Source organism: Rhinatrema bivittatum, chromosome 9 (genome assembly GCF_901001135.1).
Source record: "Rhinatrema bivittatum chromosome 9, aRhiBiv1.1, whole genome shotgun sequence".
Taxonomy (NCBI): Eukaryota; Metazoa; Chordata; class Amphibia; order Gymnophiona; family Rhinatrematidae; genus Rhinatrema; species Rhinatrema bivittatum.
In genome coordinates this window covers 33,407,957-33,424,571 of record NC_042623.1, presented here as the reverse complement: position 1 = coordinate 33,424,571, position 16,615 = coordinate 33,407,957, and the positions used below count along the sequence as shown (strand labels likewise).

At 42.0% G+C, this 16,615-nt stretch overlaps 1 protein-coding gene across 1 annotated transcript in view; it reads left to right on the top strand.

Annotated features, from left to right (window-relative positions):
- Nucleotides 1-16,615, top strand: part of SBF1 (SET binding factor 1) — a 342,170-nt gene that overhangs the window by 129,749 nt on the left and 195,806 nt on the right. The window contains exons 15-16 of the mRNA XM_029615648.1: nucleotides 11,492-11,604; nucleotides 11,873-12,022. Of these exons, the coding sequence (XP_029471508.1) occupies nucleotides 11,492-11,604; nucleotides 11,873-12,022 (263 nt within the window). The remainder of the gene's footprint in view (nucleotides 1-11,491; nucleotides 11,605-11,872; nucleotides 12,023-16,615) is intronic.

Genomic DNA, 16,615 nt, shown 5'->3' with positions numbered 1-16,615 from the left:
ACTATCTGAGGTCCATTTCAATGTATGCTGAATTAAACCCTTCCTCCTCCCTCCATCTTCCAAAACAAAATCTCTTGTGTACTGTTGCTGCTCTCCTGCAGTTTGGTATGATCTAAGGAGATGAAGTCTGTGCTTCAGCCTCACTCGGGGTTTATAAGCTAATGAGCAGCTGCTATTGTGGGAAGGACTTTTTAAACATGTTCTTCCCTTGTAATATGTCAGGACAGATTAGGAAAAATCATCTTCAAAGAGCCGCCAGTGTTCCAAATGTGCTGATAGTCTGCAAGATTCTGACATTGGGGCATAAGGAAAGAGCTTCCGGTTAATTCTTGAGGAATGTTTTGGTTTGGTAAGAATGTGGCTTGAAGTACAGGACTCAGACTAATATGTTATTTCTCTCTTCTGCTCTAGACCCATCTATCACTGAGTGGTTAAATAAAAATAAAAGTTATTGAGAACTCAAGTCAAGGACAGGGTTCTCCTTGGATGAATATCATCCGTTTCTTAAAAAAAAAGACAACATGGAGACAACAAAAGAAATATATATAAGACGATACCTTTTCACTGGACAAATGTAATACATTTCTTGACCAGTTTTTGAGAGCTAATAAGTGTTAAGGGAAAGGGTGTGAGGGTGTTTTGATGGGTGATTTCCCCATCACCCTATCATTGGAATGCCTTTTTGATTCAAATGCATTGTTAGTTCAGTAAAAAGCTGTCACCTAAATTGAATTTATGAATTTGTTTAATCTCCTTTCTACATAAAGAATCAGTGATGTTCAAAATAAAACATACACAACAACCAAATTCAGTCATACAAAACATAAGTACTAAATTATACCAGTTCTAATAAACTAGCAAAAAGAACAATTATAATTCTAAAGAATAATACACATTTAAAAAAACTATCAGAACTAAATAATCCAAACACATCTTGAATGCTCATTCTCTAAAGATAATTATACTGTTTCCTTTAAATGCTTATAATAATTAGTACCACCAATGTGGGATTGTAATAAATTAAACATATTTAATGTAATAAAACAGTCAGTAAACCTAAAGAAGCTCCATTAAAACAATAGTTTAACTATTAAAGGCTTGCATGAAAAGCCTTGTCTTAATGATCTATCTAAAATTAGTATGTTCTTTTTCAATATGGATTACCTTTGGTAATGAGGTCCAAAACATAAAACAAGTCTCTCGAGTGCCTTATATATTTCTCTTGTTTTTATTTGTTAGCTTTTATTTCTGCGCGTATGGGCTAACACGGCAACCACACTACTTCTTCTCTAGAAGCTGTACAAATTCTTCATGAGAAGACCACACTTCTGGTGTTTCTAGTCCAGAGTATTCAGATACAGAAAATTCATAATCCAGCGCTCTGATTTCCTGTTGATTTTATTATAACTGTTCTGACCAAAGACACTGCCATGATATTAAATCTTAAATGTCTCAGGAGGCCTTTTGTTACGCATTCAACAGAGGGGGGAAATGTCTTAGCCACAGCGGTGGACTCACGTCGGACCGGCCCGGGTATTCGCCGCCCAGGACACGTCACGTGGTCTGCCGAGCGCGGCTCTGTCACGGCGATAGGCCAGTCCGCCCCTGCTTAGCCACTTGACTTTAAGGGAGAGAGTGAAAAAATGAATGAGTTACACCCTGACCATAGAAATGCTATACTGAATGTATTTCGTAAAACTATAAAATTGATAAATGATGTAAGGACTCCTGTTATAGGCTATTTCTTGTATCTTGTAAGAACAGTTCCTGTAGAAGGGAACACTGGATTAAAGTAATTTATAAATCCTGATTTAGATAAATCTCTTAAAAGGTATGAATTAAATGGAACAATTTGCAGTCAGTTGTGTATGCTGCACTTACTGAGCTATGCTGGGTTCAAAAACTAAACTGAATTGGAAAGATCTACTGTGGACAGTTCTGTTTGTTCTTTTCTGATTAACCTGTTAAACATTTCAGCTAGCTATTCTGTAGATGTCATTTCTTTATTAGCTATTGCCAATAGGATGACTCTGAATTAAGCAGTGATCAGCTGTTTGTTCTAAAATCTACCTTCATGGTATTCCATTTGAGGGTAAACAGTTATTTTGATCCCATTTAGATATGATTGACAAGGATATTGCAAAAAGTAAGCAGCCCTGTTTACCTCATTTCAGAATTGTGCATTCAGTCCTTTAGATTTCAACAAAGATCTAAAACAAGGAAAAACTTGCAACCCTATGGAAGACGAGCAGATATATTCTTTTGTATGCCATATTTCCTTAACAAACATTCCCTCAATAAAAAAAATAGACTGAGGTGCATGCCAGAGCCCAGGTGTGCTTTTTAAGAGGAAGATGATAAAACTTCCACCACAGTAGTCCAGAATGTAGTTGGATGTTCTAATAGATGATCTATTTTGCTGGTACTTCATAATTACCTTGGCTTTGTTTGAAGGCATGAATACAGTTTAAAATTCTGATTTTAAATTTTTGTGTCTTAAAGCAGTTGAGACCTAAGTATTTTAAGGATAAATTACAATGGTATTTCCCCATGTGTCACTTGAGATCTAGTCAAGAGCAATAATTGATGGTTCCATCCTTTCGAGCTCAAGTCAAGCTCGATTAAGAGCTAGAGCTCTTAATCGAGCTTGACTTGAGCTCGATTAAAAAGGTTGCCAAGAGTAATGGATAAGAATGAGAAAAAAAAAAAGTGCAAAACTTGCCGGGCAGACTGGATGGGCCGTTTGGTCTTCTTCTGCCATCATTTCTATGTTTCTATGTTTTCATTGATAGCCCCCATATTGTGGAATTTGTTACCATTAGATACCTGGTTGGAAAAACTACCTTGCTTTTTTGAAAAAAAAAAGCTAATACTTGGCATTTTCCTAATAATTAATGTTCCCTGTTCATACCCAGATCAGTCCAGATTCCTGGATTTTGCCTCCCTGCCAGCAGATGGAGACAAAGTTTCACTGACACTGTACATAACCCAGTGTGCCACCTGCAGTGTCCCCCAGTATTCCTCTGTCTCCAGAAGACAGTAGATGGTGTAAAATCTGCAGTCTGGAGAGAGGGGAAAAAAAAGATTAAAAGACAAAATTTCTGGATCTCCCAGGGGGTTGTGAGGTCCTGGTGAGGCCATCTCCCCTGGTTTGAGGTGGATGGGCAGGAGGGTTGGTGACCCTTCTGATAGCTTGGTCCGGAGGTCCTTGGGGTGGACATCTGGTAGTCCAGATCACTCATCCCTTATGACAGCAGTGGAACCTGCTGGCAGTTCTGCACCTCAAGCCCAGTGGAGCAGAGAAGTTTCCCTTTTATACAGTTTGTCCTGGGCTGGGTTGCTAAAGTTTGGCGAAAGGAGACAGATATAGCCAGTGGTCTGACTCTTTTCTGATCTGTCATGCAGCCTGTGCTCCTGGAACCAGAACCTCTGTACCAAAGGAAAGTATTGGTTTCTATGTATCTATGTATCTTTATTTGTTCTCAGAGTGGGGTGGGGTGGGATGGCTGAATCATGCAAAATCAGAGGACGACTTTCGATAATAAGTGCAAAAGGTAACAATGCACTTGACGTCTCTAGGATGGGTGGTGAACCTAGCAAAGAGCCATTTAGTCCTCTTTCAAACTCTGGAGTATCTGGTAGCTGAGTTCAACACACTGAGAGGAAAGGATCATCTTGCTGGTAGCTGGAAAGAATCAGTAAGTACTGCTTGGAGAAATTTTTAAAACTTAAAAGTATTGGGGAGAAGTTAACTATTGGGGTATATTTAGTGTGTTTTGTTTTAAATAGATAATCAAAGTCAGGCAAGAAACAGTTTGCGTTTGTATTTCTCAACCCTCCCACCCCAGCTCATCCTTTAATTTATAGGCAGGCGACACTTTCACTCTTAAAAAAAAAAAATAAATAAATAATAAATAAATAAATATATATATATATATAAATAAATATAAAAAATAGTAAAAAAAAAAAAAAAAAAGAAATTAGCCTTTTAACTTAAATTCAGAAATTCCCCTCACCTTATCAAGAGTTTAATCATTCCCTTGTAGGTCACTACCAGATATATAGTGAATACACTAATACATTTAAAGGACCCTAACTGTACGCATTCCTACTCCCATAGCAAGCTAAAACTTAACTAAGAACTGAACAAATTTAAGATGAAGGCAGCAGTCCAGCAGCAAGAGGGGGGGGCCTCCCAGTCTTTTGCATCGAGTGTCACACGTATGATTTTTTACCCACCGGTGAGAAATTGTACGTGTGCACCCGGTGCAAAGAGCTCCTGTCTCTCAGAGAACGAGTTTGATCTCTGGAGGCTAGAGTGGCAGACCTGGAGGAGTTAAGGCAGACAGAGGTGTACAGATGAGACCATCGGGGATTTAGCAGCCAAGTCCCAACTCCAGTCTGGCAGCTCTGGTGCTGTCTTGGAAGGAGGAGGAAGGTCTCATGATCGGAGAGCATCAACCTGGTGCAGCAGGAAATGATCCTGTAGCAAGGGTAATTTTTGGGTAATTGCCAGGTTCTTGTGGCCTGGTTTGGCCTCTGTTGGAAACAGGATGCTGGTCTTAATAGACACTTGGTCTGACCCAGCATGGCAATTTCTTATGTTCTTGTGTGTTGGTTTTTTTTTATAATTTTTTATTTTTCATTTTCAGATATATAACAATAACAAAAGTAACAGTAACAATGAAATATCACTTATTACAATAGTCATAAAGAGATATTTTGTAATCTCACAATCTCTCAAATTTTTATAAGAAATATGAGGAGGGAGCCAAGAGAGAAAAAAGGAGCTCTACTCATAAGAAATAAACAAGATATCACCTAGAATCGGACGCATTAGAGCATTTCCACGCTATACTATCAAGATTGAGCTTCCTGGACATGCACATCTAGAAAAGACCTTAATTGTACAGGTTAAAGAAATACATAATTTTCATTTTTAAATCTTATTAAGCATTTACACAAGGGTACTTCCAAAGAAATCTAGCACCACTATTTAGCACCTCCGGTCTCATTTCTAGAAACGTTTTTCTCCGATCTTGTGTGGATCTCATAATATCTGGGAAAATCCATACTTTATGCCCATGAAAATGGGCTGTTCTATTTTTAAAGAAGAACTTCAATATTAAAATATGATCATATTCAAAAGCAGATGAAACAAATAAAGTTCCTCTAGCTGAAATGTCTGTTTCCGAAGACATTTCCAACAACTCAGTTATATTCATAGATTGTTGCTCTTGTGGCACTGTTCCATTAGAGTTCGAGGTCTTCTGTGGTATATAGAAAGCCTTGGTTACCACAGGCATGGCTTCCCTTGGAATTTTAAGACTTTCTGCAAGATATGACTTAAAGAAGTCCACCACAGGAATTTTATGCACAATAGGAAAAATGAGTATCCTAAGATTCAAAAATCTCAATGTATTCTCAATATTCTCAAATTTCTTCATTGAAGAACTTTCGAATTGAATTAAATTCATTTGAATCTTTTCAATTGGAATAATTCTTTTCTCCATCTTTTCTAATCTCCCTTGCTGTAAACTCACAATTTTCTCAGTATCCATTCCTTTTGTATTTGATTCCAAAAATGCTTTTGATAGAGGTTATTGCCGACTCAATTGATACCAAGGCATTCCAAACTGTATCTAAAGTCACAGTGGCTGGTTTCTTCAAAGAAAAAACGTTCCAGGCATTAATGAATTGGCGTCGCCATGGTTCAATACTTCGATGTTACTTCCTGCCGGTACAGCCTCCTTTGGGAGCAGCCTCCCGCCCTGTCCGGGAGTAGCTTTTGTACATCCCATTGGTCCTGAGTCCATCTGGCTACATGCTAGGAAATGGAGAAATTACTTACCTGATAATTTCATTTTCCTTAGTGTAGACAGATGGACTCAGCATCCCGCCCACGGCTGCCCTGGAAAAGGAGAACCTCAGATAACAAACCTCAAGACTAAGCAAACGCCCACAGTTAGTCCAGTGTCGGTGTTAATTGGTTGAGTGCACGGGCGGTCTCCAGTTTGGAAATTAGTTGAACCAGTTCAAGATTTACTCAAGTTTAATCAAGTTATTTAAGCAAAGATATATCCACGATGGCTTTTTGAAGAGAATACTGAAGAGCTGAGGTTACTGCAGGGGTATATCTAGAGTGACGTCAGCTTTGAAATCTGACTCCATCTGCTAGCAGAAGAGCACAATACTCATTGGTCCTGAGTCCATCTGTCTACACCAGGGGTCAGGAACCTTTTTGGCTGAGAGAGCCATAAACGCCACATATTTTAAAATGTAATTCCATGAGAGCCATACAATATGTTTAAAACTAAATACAAGTAATGTGTGCATTTTATGTAAGATCACACTTTTAAAGTACAATAAGTCTCTGAAAATATTACACCAGGCCTTAAGACACCAATACATCTCCTATTAGGAAAACGGACCAAGTCAGGCTGCTATAGAGTCCTACACAGAAACTACACGCCAGCAGAAAACCTCACCTGAATCACGTGCTGTCCCTCACCTAACATAGAATAAAGAGACCAAAACGCATAACAAGAAGCATGCAGACAAAAACTGAATTGGAAACTGCAACAAGCCAGAGTCTCTGTATGCAGTGTAACAAAGGAAAAAAGAAACATCACACATCCTTATAAAACAAATCAAGAAATATAAAATCATCAGCAGTAAAACTGTACTAACAAAAAGAACATATTTCGAAACAGCTGATGAGTGGAATATCCAATAATTAAAAACTCATATAAAACATTTCCAGATACCAACAAAATATTTCAAAATCCAGTAATGAAAAATAATAAGGATACAAACATTTTTTTGCTCTGCATACCTGGGAACGTTTGATATCCAGGTGTCCTGAGATTGTTCTGAATTAGCAGGAGGTGGGGTGGTTTGCTTGGAACTTTCTCCTCTCTCAGTCACATACCAGCGCTCTCTCTCACACTGGCTCTCAATGACACACCTATACACACATGCTCTCAGTCACTCACATATACAAATGTTTTTTCTCTCTCACTTATATAGGCTCTTAATTACACATTTACACACATGCTGTCTATCTTTTCACGCTTACACACACACAGGCTTTCAATCACATAAATACATGCTGTCTTTTCTCTCACACACAGACTCTCATTCACATGCTTACAAACATGTCCTCTCTTTCTCTCATTTACACACAGGCTCTCAATCACATACTCACATGCTCCCTCACCTAAATCAGCTCTCAATCACACACATACACACATGGTCTCTCTCTCTCATTTAAACACAGGCTCTCAATCACATACTCACATGCTCCATCACCTAAACCAGCTGTCAATCAGACACAGACACACATGATCTCTCTCTTACTTATACACACAGGCTCTTAATCATACATACACATGATCTCTCTCACACACAAAGGATCTCAATCATACACACATACTCTTTCAAACAAACAGGTTTTCAATTACAAACTTACACATACAGGTTCCCAATGGTAAACTTACATTCATGCTCTCTCTCTCACAGGCAGGATCTCAATCACAGACATACTCTCTTCACATATACAGGCTCTCAATCATTCACATACATGCAATCTCTCACTCACACACACAGGATCTCAACACACATGCTTGCTCGCTCATTCATTCACTCTCTCTCTCCCCCCCCCCCCCCCCGGGAACTCGCGGCAGCAGCAGCCACCTCCCAACGCTAACCTCCTTCATTTTCAGCCCTCGCGGAGGCGAAGGCGGAGTCCCATCGGCCGCGGTTGAAGATTTTCATTTTCCTCCGAGCCGCGCTGCTCTCTTCTTCCCGCGGCCCGGAAGAGGAAGTGGAGAGCATCGGGTGCCTGCGCGGGAAGACCCGCGCAGGCACCCGATGACTCCAGCGCTGGCACCCGGCTGACACCCGATGACTCCCGCGCAGGCACCCGGATGACTCCAGTCGGCGTGCTCTCTTCTCCTCCCCCCCACGGCCCGGAAGAGGAAGTGGTGAGCATCGGGTGCCTGCGCGGAAGAAGAGACCACGCTAGTGTGGTCTCTTCTTCCCGCGCAGGCACCCGATGCTCTCCACTTCCTCTTCCGGGCCGCGGGGGGGAGAAGAGAGCACGCCGGTGCCGCTGACTCCAGCTGTCCTGCCGCGTTCCGCCCGGGCTGACAGCATTTTAAGCCCGGGCGGCGGAGGACCGGGGAGCAGCTGGGTCAGCGGGGAACCGCGAAGTATGGCGACACTTATCTGCGAGCCAGATGCAGCCCTCAAAAGAGCCATATCTGGCTCGCGAGCCATGGGTTCCCGACCCCTGGTCTACACTAAGGAAAACGAAATTATCAGGTAAGTAATTTCTCCATTTAGAATTATATGGTTAGAATATAAATTGATAAAATGTCCTCTAGATCCATCCCAAAATCTAATTCACCCATATGCCCAATTTTGTTCTCAGATGGGAATAGTTATAGTATATTGCTAGAGAACAAGATCTTAAAATCCTTATTTGAAAAACAGGAGTTGCAGCTCATGAATTATGTAATTGGCAGACAAGGCATGCATTTTCTGGGACACATGGTCTCTGTTTCAGATTTGCTATCATGGGCCTCATAACAGTGGCCTCCACTCCCCCCCTCCCCCTCTCCCCCCAGCTAAATTTAAATTCAAAGAGAAAAAACTTTCTTTTGTAATGGAAAACGGAAAAACAGAGTCCACTACTGAACACATCAAAATTACTTGTACATGTTTATTGACAGTTCTTTTGTAACACAGAAGATGATGGCAGATTAAAACCAATTGACCTATCTGCCTATCCAATCCCAGAGTGGATCTCTCTTTTTGACTATCGTTAAATCCAGAGGTAAAGAGCTTTCTTCACTGGTGGCAGAACAAATTGTAATCTGTGAAATGGAATAATTCCTTCAAGCGTACTGCCTTCGTATATGTAACTACAGATGTAAAGCCAGAAGGGATGAGCAAGACTTCCTTATATGCTGGTCGGAACAAGAGAAATGCCAGATCAGCTTTGCTTCCTCTCATTCCAGATATTCTCTCCCAAGGTTTTGTTTGGCATCAAGATCCCAGAAGGGGGGAACTAGCAGTTCAAAAAAAGTAAATTCTAAGTCATGGATTGAAAATAATAATAATAAAAAATATATATCAAATTATATATGTGTGTGTGTGTGTGTGTGGGGGGGGGGGGGGGGTTATTCTGCCATGAACACTCTAGAGCACATCTGCTTCCAGCTCCCAAATGTAATCATTTACCCTTCTAAATTTATTTTTCTAACCTTGATGACCTGGAAACTGAAAGAAGACTGTTAGAACAAAGGTCATTCCAGTATAACTGTAGCATGATCACTAGTTGCTAGGAAACAGTCTGCTATATGGAAGGATTTTCAAGATGGTGTAAAAAGAGTAAAAATAGGCCATCAAAATAATAGGTGAAGACTATATAAGTTTCATTTCCAAGGAATGGAATATAGGACTATATCAGAGGTGGGTCAGTTATTGTCCATGGCTTTAAGTTCACATCTTGCCTTTGCTTACCCCTAGATCAAAAAACTTGTCGACCCTTGAACTACATACAAGCATGTTAGAGTTAATGTTGCTGCCAAAGGCAACAGTAAGAAGCTCTTTTCATGATAAGACACTGGTGTACCCGGATATTTTCAGATTTTGGAAGGCTACTAAGTTTCTGTTCCATTTTCTTTCTGGGTTTTAAATCTGGTTTTTGAACTCTTTGATGGATCCTCCTTTTCAATGAAATTCTATTAATCTATTGTTTTCGTGGTTGCTATGAGGGCAATATTAAAAAAAAAAAAAAAAAAAAAAAAAAAAAAAAAGCTGAATTCCTAAATTTAAGAACCTAACCGTATGAATCTAAATTTAAGATAGCTATTCATATGCATAGATATAGGTCCTTAAGTTAGGTCCTTACTGCTAAGCACCTAACTTTGTCCCTGCACTTACTCTGTCCCTATAGCCACCAACTTTTAGGCTTCTAAATTTAGGAATTCTGCCCTAGTAAATTTTCAAAAGGGCCAATTTATGTACCTAAATCCTTTGAAAATGGACCTTGGTATGTGCAGGAACAAAAAATCATGAATTAAGAGGTTTGTCATCAATGTTTCTGTTTACAACATTTTTGAAGGCAAAGATGTATTATGCAGTATTCCATTGGTTTGTTCCAAAAATTAATTCTACTTTTCACGTTCATTAAGAAATATTGTTGCTAACCTTGTGTCCTTATCCTACTTTGTCCGCGGTGCAGGAATTTTATTTAGAGGTTAAGATAACTTAGTTGTATTTACAATCACAAAGCTTTTGAACGTCTAGATAGTTGGTTATTTATGAAACAAAGGTCTTTCAGTCTTAAAGCAATCAATTTTTTCTTTGGATTAGATATTGTATTTCAGAAACATATAAAAGATCAAAAAGCTAGTTTCTTTGCTAATTTTTATCGTACCAGATCAATAGCTATTTCCTGTGCAGAAAAGGCACATACCTCAGTAGAAGAGAGATGCAAAACTGGATTTTAGATTTCCATACATACCATCACTAAACATTGCAGAATAGATATGTGGTCATTTGATGCTTTTGAAAATCCCTTGGTGCAGACTGTGTGAGATTGAAATGGAATAGGAATGTTGCCTGTTCCATTAACTCTCATTTATTTTTATTTAAGATTTATATTCCGCTTTTTGCAGCACTATCCCTAGAGGGCTTACAATCTAAGTTTGTACCTGAGGCAACGGAGGGTAAAGTGACTTGTCCAAGGTCACAAGGAGCAACAGTGGGACTCGAACCACTGCTCTAACCACTAGGCTACTCCTCCACTCTCTGCACCATCATTTCCAAATTCCAAATGTGATTATAGATTGTGTTAGCTGTCATTGCTAGTGAATCCTTGGTGGGAAGTTGAGATTAGCCCGATGGATCTGGACAGCTATGGTGGCATCAACAGGTGGAAAATTCTCAAACCGTGATGGGGGGAGAAACCTTTGTGTCATGCTACCATTAATGGTACATAACCATTGGTGCAGACTGGGTAAGAGTGACTAGAACAAAATTCCTGTTGTCTCTGCACTGTCTATTGTCTGCTTAGAAGGTTCCAACAGTGGAACTCTATAGGAAGACTTATCAGTGGAGGAATAGTGAGCGCTTACCTACTGCTCTTTCTCAGAAGATAGCATTCCCACCTTTCCCTCAAAGTTTGGAGTATTTGTTTTCTCTGACTCTGCTTCTGAAGGAGATGAGGCAGTTCGTGCAAGTTGGAAGGCACTTTGAGATGTGTTTAGCCTTGTTCAAATTTTAGAAGGCTATTTAATTTTCTTTTTGAGGGCCTTTTGCCTATTTCATGTGCCCCGTTTTTATGACTTAGCAAGGATCCTATCTCTGGAGAAAAATGGTCCCAGCCAAATTATTTTGCCTGTGTTCTTTGTTGCATTTCTGTTTTACAAATGACAAGGAAAATCACTGCTCTAATTTCTTTTTTCCTGATTTCCTATAGCTGCCATTGTGGAGCGGAATGGCAGTACCCTTGCCAACAGTGCCCGCAGGTTGGAAGTCGTCAAGAACTGTATCTCCTATATCTTTGAGAACAAGATGTTAGATGCTAAAAAGGTAATGCCTTTCAAGTGGTGCATGCTGCAGTGCTGGCCAGTAAGAGCAGTGTCTCATCTTGCTGCTGTTCTCTCCCAGCGGCTTGGCAGGAGACTCAGTCTCTCAGGCTTCATGCTGACTCTGTATCTTGGCAGAGGGAGGTTGGCTCAGTGCTGTTGACTCACCACACTTTTTGCCCCACTCATCACTCTTGTCCTCCCTGGTTCCACTTCTTTTTAGCAATACAATATTCATTATATGTGTTCTTACTCTTGCTCTCGCTCTGCAGCTGCTTCCAGCAGTGCTCCGGGCCCTGAAGGGGCGGGCAGCCCGACAGTGCCTGACCCAGGAGCTGAATCTCCATGTGCAACAGAATCGGGCTGTGCTGGACCACCAACAGTTTGACTTTGTTGTGCGCATGATGAACTGCTGTTTACAGGTAACGGGGTTTTGAAGGGAAGGTTGGGGCAGGGGGACTGCATCATGTTGGGTATGGCATTCCTGCTGAGAGCTGGGGTTCAAGCATTAATGTAGAGGGAGGGATGGACTGGGGCATGTAATTATGTTGGAGATAACATGGGCCTTCTGTAAGGAGTTGAGTCTGCTATGGATATATGAGGCAGGTATGGTAGTTGGGGGGTGGGGGTGGACAAATGTATGTCCCACTCATTAGAGGTAACATAACTTATGCAGTAGTTTGGGGGTCCCAATATTGATGTGAAGGTTGGGACAGATGTTTGACAGTGCCTTGCAAAAGTCTTCACATCTTGTATATTTTTCACATTCTGCTGCCTAAAAAATACAAATCAGAAAGTATGAAGGTAGGAGTTTGCTTCACTGCTCTACAGTTTATACACAACTTATTCTATACTTTCATTGTGAAAAAAAGTTATGGAAAAATTACAAAAGTAGTCAAGAATAAAAAAGTTTGCATAAATCTTCACACCTTTGGCATAGCAAGCCCAAAATAGCTCCTTTTCAAACAATTGCCTTAAAAGGCCCCTAATAAGTTAGAGCTCATCTGTGTCCAGTCAGTGTAGTTGAGCTGATTCAAATACTCCTGGATGAAGAATCAAGCTGTTTCTATTGTATGAAATGAATTTGAAGCTAAGATCAAAACATGCTAAGCAAGGAGTTGCTGAAAGAACTCGGGGGTATTATTATTCAAGGTACAGATTAGGAGAAAGTTATAAGAAAATTTCATTATATTTGAATGTTCCTTGGGGCACTGTCGGGTCCAACATTGTAAAGTGGGAACATTTGCACCACCATGACACTGCTGCAATCAGGCTGTTCCTCCAAAGTCAGTAGCCATGAGTTAAGGAAGCAGTTGCAGAATGTTGCTGTCAGGTCTAAGACTACTTTAAAAGAATTAGAGGTTGCTGGCTGAATGTTGATTGTTCAAAAATTTCAAGATTACTCCACAAACATGATCTGTATGGGAGGGTGGCAAGAAGGAAGTCATTGCTGAAAAAAGTCCACATGATGTGATGCATAGTATCTGCAAAGAAATATACATATGTGGGAGAAGGTTTTGTGATCTGATGAGACCAAAGTGGAACTTTCTGGTCTCAAAGCTAAGCGATATGTGTGGTGTAAAAGAAACACAACACAGCACATCACCCTGCTAACACCATCCCTACTGTACAGCGTGGTGGTGGCAGCATTATTTTTTTGGTGATTCTTTGCAGCAGTGGGGGACAGAGAGGCTTGTGAAGATCGAAGGAAAGATGAATGGTGCAAAATACAGGCAGATTTGGGGGGAAACCTGTTCCAGTCTGCCATAGACCTGGGACTGGGGAGAAGGTTTACCTTTCAGCGGGACAATGATCCTTCACTTAAAGCAAAAGGCAAAATGGAGTGTCTGAGCAAAAAGAAAGTAAATGTCCTGAAATGCTCCAGTCAAAACCCAGACCTGAATCCATCTGAAAATATGTGACCAGACTTCAGATTCAAATTAATTCATTGGCATGACAATTTTACATGTATTACCAAAGTAATATATAGAATGATTAAAATAAAAGAATAAGAAAAGAAAGGAACAAAATAATATGTAAAGTTACAAGTTACGGAAAGTACAGTATTGGAGCAAGTCGTGGTTCCTGTTTTCCCTAATCAGATTTTATTTCTGGCCTCATGGGCAACATACAACATATTTTGCTGTTAGATATTGTTTCTCCAAGGACAAGCAGGATGTTAGTCCTGACACATGGGTGACATCATTAGATGGAACCTGGCACAGAAGACTTATGTCAAAGTTCCTAGAACTTTGACTCGGCCTCATTGAGCATGCCCATGTATGCATTATACCATTCATCCATGTGGGGTCCTCTTTAGTCTCTTCTTTTCTGCAGAACCTGTAGCTTTGTGGTCGAGTGAGCCTTCCTCTTTTTGGGCTTACTTGGCGTGTGTTGGAAAACCTTTTTTACTTGGTTTTCTTTGCTATTTTTTCTCTCTGCCTCATGCGATCGATGCCAGGTCCCTCACTTTTCTCCCTCTAGCTCCTTAGATAGGGTTTTCGATGGTTTTCGGTAAGTTTCTTTTCATCTTATTACCCCTCTGGCAGGGGTGGGGCTGGTGCCCGCTGGCCACCAATGCCAGACGCCATCGATTTCAACATTGCATCCCTTTTCTTTCGTCCCATTATGTCCACCTCCAGTTTAAGCAGTGCTCCTAGTACACGAGGACTGTCTATCACTGACCCCCATGATAGATGTGTGTCTGTCTGGGGGCATTGCATGACATCCCGGGTTGCAGCAATTGTGCCAGCTGACCCTGAAGGGACGTAAGATCCAACTTCATAAGCTTGAGCGCCACTTTGGGTTGGAGAAGACTGAGCCTTCTGCATCAGAGGGCATCAGCATTGAGGGACCACGGATGCCGGGCCATCAGCATTGGCAGGGCTGTCAGTGTGTCGACTGATAAGGGTGCTGGAGACCAGCCATTGTCGAGCTCTTCCAGGCCGAGGACATTGGGTTCCTCGTCATTGGCCTTGGAACCAGGGATGGCCCATGTTGAGCATCAAGAGAAGCAGAAGAAGCATTGACATTGATTCCCATCGATGCACGGTGCTGGGCATAGGGGATGCGCCACCTCACACTGTGATGCCCCCAAAGCAACCCCATGGTGAGGAGAGCCCATTTTGCATTGATGCTGGGGTGCGCCACGGACTCCATCGCTCCCGATGCTAGCCACCGATCCTCATCTCAGTTCTGAAGAGGATTTGGTCATACCTCCTCCGTCCCAGTCGTTTTGGCATTGGCAGTGTTTGAGGAGGAGCTTGAAAGGTGTGTACAGCTGGTGAGCGGGCGATGCAGAGCATTGGCACTGCAGCACTGGCATATCACTCTTGGAACCGCTGCTGGAATCTCTGCATGTGCTCATTGGTGTGTTACTGACTCAGCCGATGTCTGTTCCTGGGATGGCATTGATGCCCACTGGGGCACCACAGCCTTCCCCTGCCGATCTGGTGTTCATGACTGGTTCCTTAGAGGAGGAAGCTCTGTCCAGGCTGGCTGAGACACCGAGGCCTGCGGCCCCCGTTCCAATTCAGTCAGTACCTGCACTGCTAGGCAAAGGCTGAGTGCCCAGGGCGCCATCGCCGGTTGATGACAGTGCGGGGGATGACTCAATAAAAGTATCTGATGATGCCTCCGGTGATCTCCCCTCGGATCCATCTCCTCCAGAGGAGCGAAGAAGGTCCCTTCCTGAGGAAATCTTTTGCAGGTTTTGTTAGGTTAATGGCTGAGGCCATCCACTTTCAGCTATTAACTGAAGAGGATACCAGGCACAAAATGCTCAATATCCTCTAGTTTGTGGAGCCCCCTAAGGAAATCGTGGTGGTCCCCGTGCATAAGATCCTTAAGGAGCTGCTGTTGAGGGTGTGGGAACAGTGCCTCCCATGAAAAAAAAGGTGGAGACGGTCTATTTCATCCAGAAGACTCCCAGTTTCGACAAGCAATAGCTACTCTACCAATTGGTGGTGGTCGAGTCCATTCGCAAGAGAGCCGAGCATTCTAGGACCCTTTCTCTGTGCTCCCGGAGAAGGATCACAGAGTGATGGATGCTTGGGAGGAGGGGGCTATACTTGTTGCTCGCATTGCTTCCTACCAGTTCTACATGAGCCAGTACTTGCGGAACATCTGGAAGTAGGTGCAGGAGGTTGCCGAGCAGTTATCTTAGCAACAATAGGACATACTCTTCTTGCTGATACATAAGGGCCTGGAGTCCACGAGACCTATATGTTTTCAAAATGGCATAGAGGGTCTCTGCAGTGGAAATCGGCACCTGCAGAATGGCATGTCTGCGGGCCTCAGATCTCAGACAGAGTTACAGGAAAGACTCACTGATATGCCATGCACCCTTCAGTAACTCTCCGCTAGCACTCCTGACCCGTTTTCCTCATCTTGGAGGTCAGTGATTTCTGTTCAGATAGTCTTTCTTTCTCCAAAGGAAGTACTTTCCTCCACCCTCTTGCTTCCATCAGCAACACCAGAGCTATCGCAGCTGTCCCAGGTAGCAAAGGGCTCCAAAGCCCCAACCAGCATCTGTCAGCTTCAGGGATGGGGTTTTGACTAGGTCATAGGGAGCATAGCCAGATTACCCATACCTGGGGCAGTGGATCTTCTGGTTGAGGGAATGCTGCGGTTCTTTGTGAACCAATGGGCCAGTGTAATCTCAGACCAGTGGATGCTTTCCATAGTCTGTGAAGGGTACCAATTGAACCTATTGTATGCCCCACCAGATTGCCCTCTGAACCCATTTTTGGGTCTGGTAGCGCATCAGAAGGTACTATTAACAGAGCTCTCCTCCCTCTTAATGGCCTTGTTCCAAAGAGGGGGTGGATTTTACTCCAAGTACTTTCTGATTCCAAAGAAAACAGGACGACTCCATCCCATCCTAGACTTAAAGGCTTTGAACAGATTTGTCAAAAAAGAAAAATTCAAAATGGTTTCCTTGGGCACCTTGATCCTCTTTTAAAAGAGAGGACTGGTTATGCTCCCTTGATCTGAAGGATGCGTACATTCACATC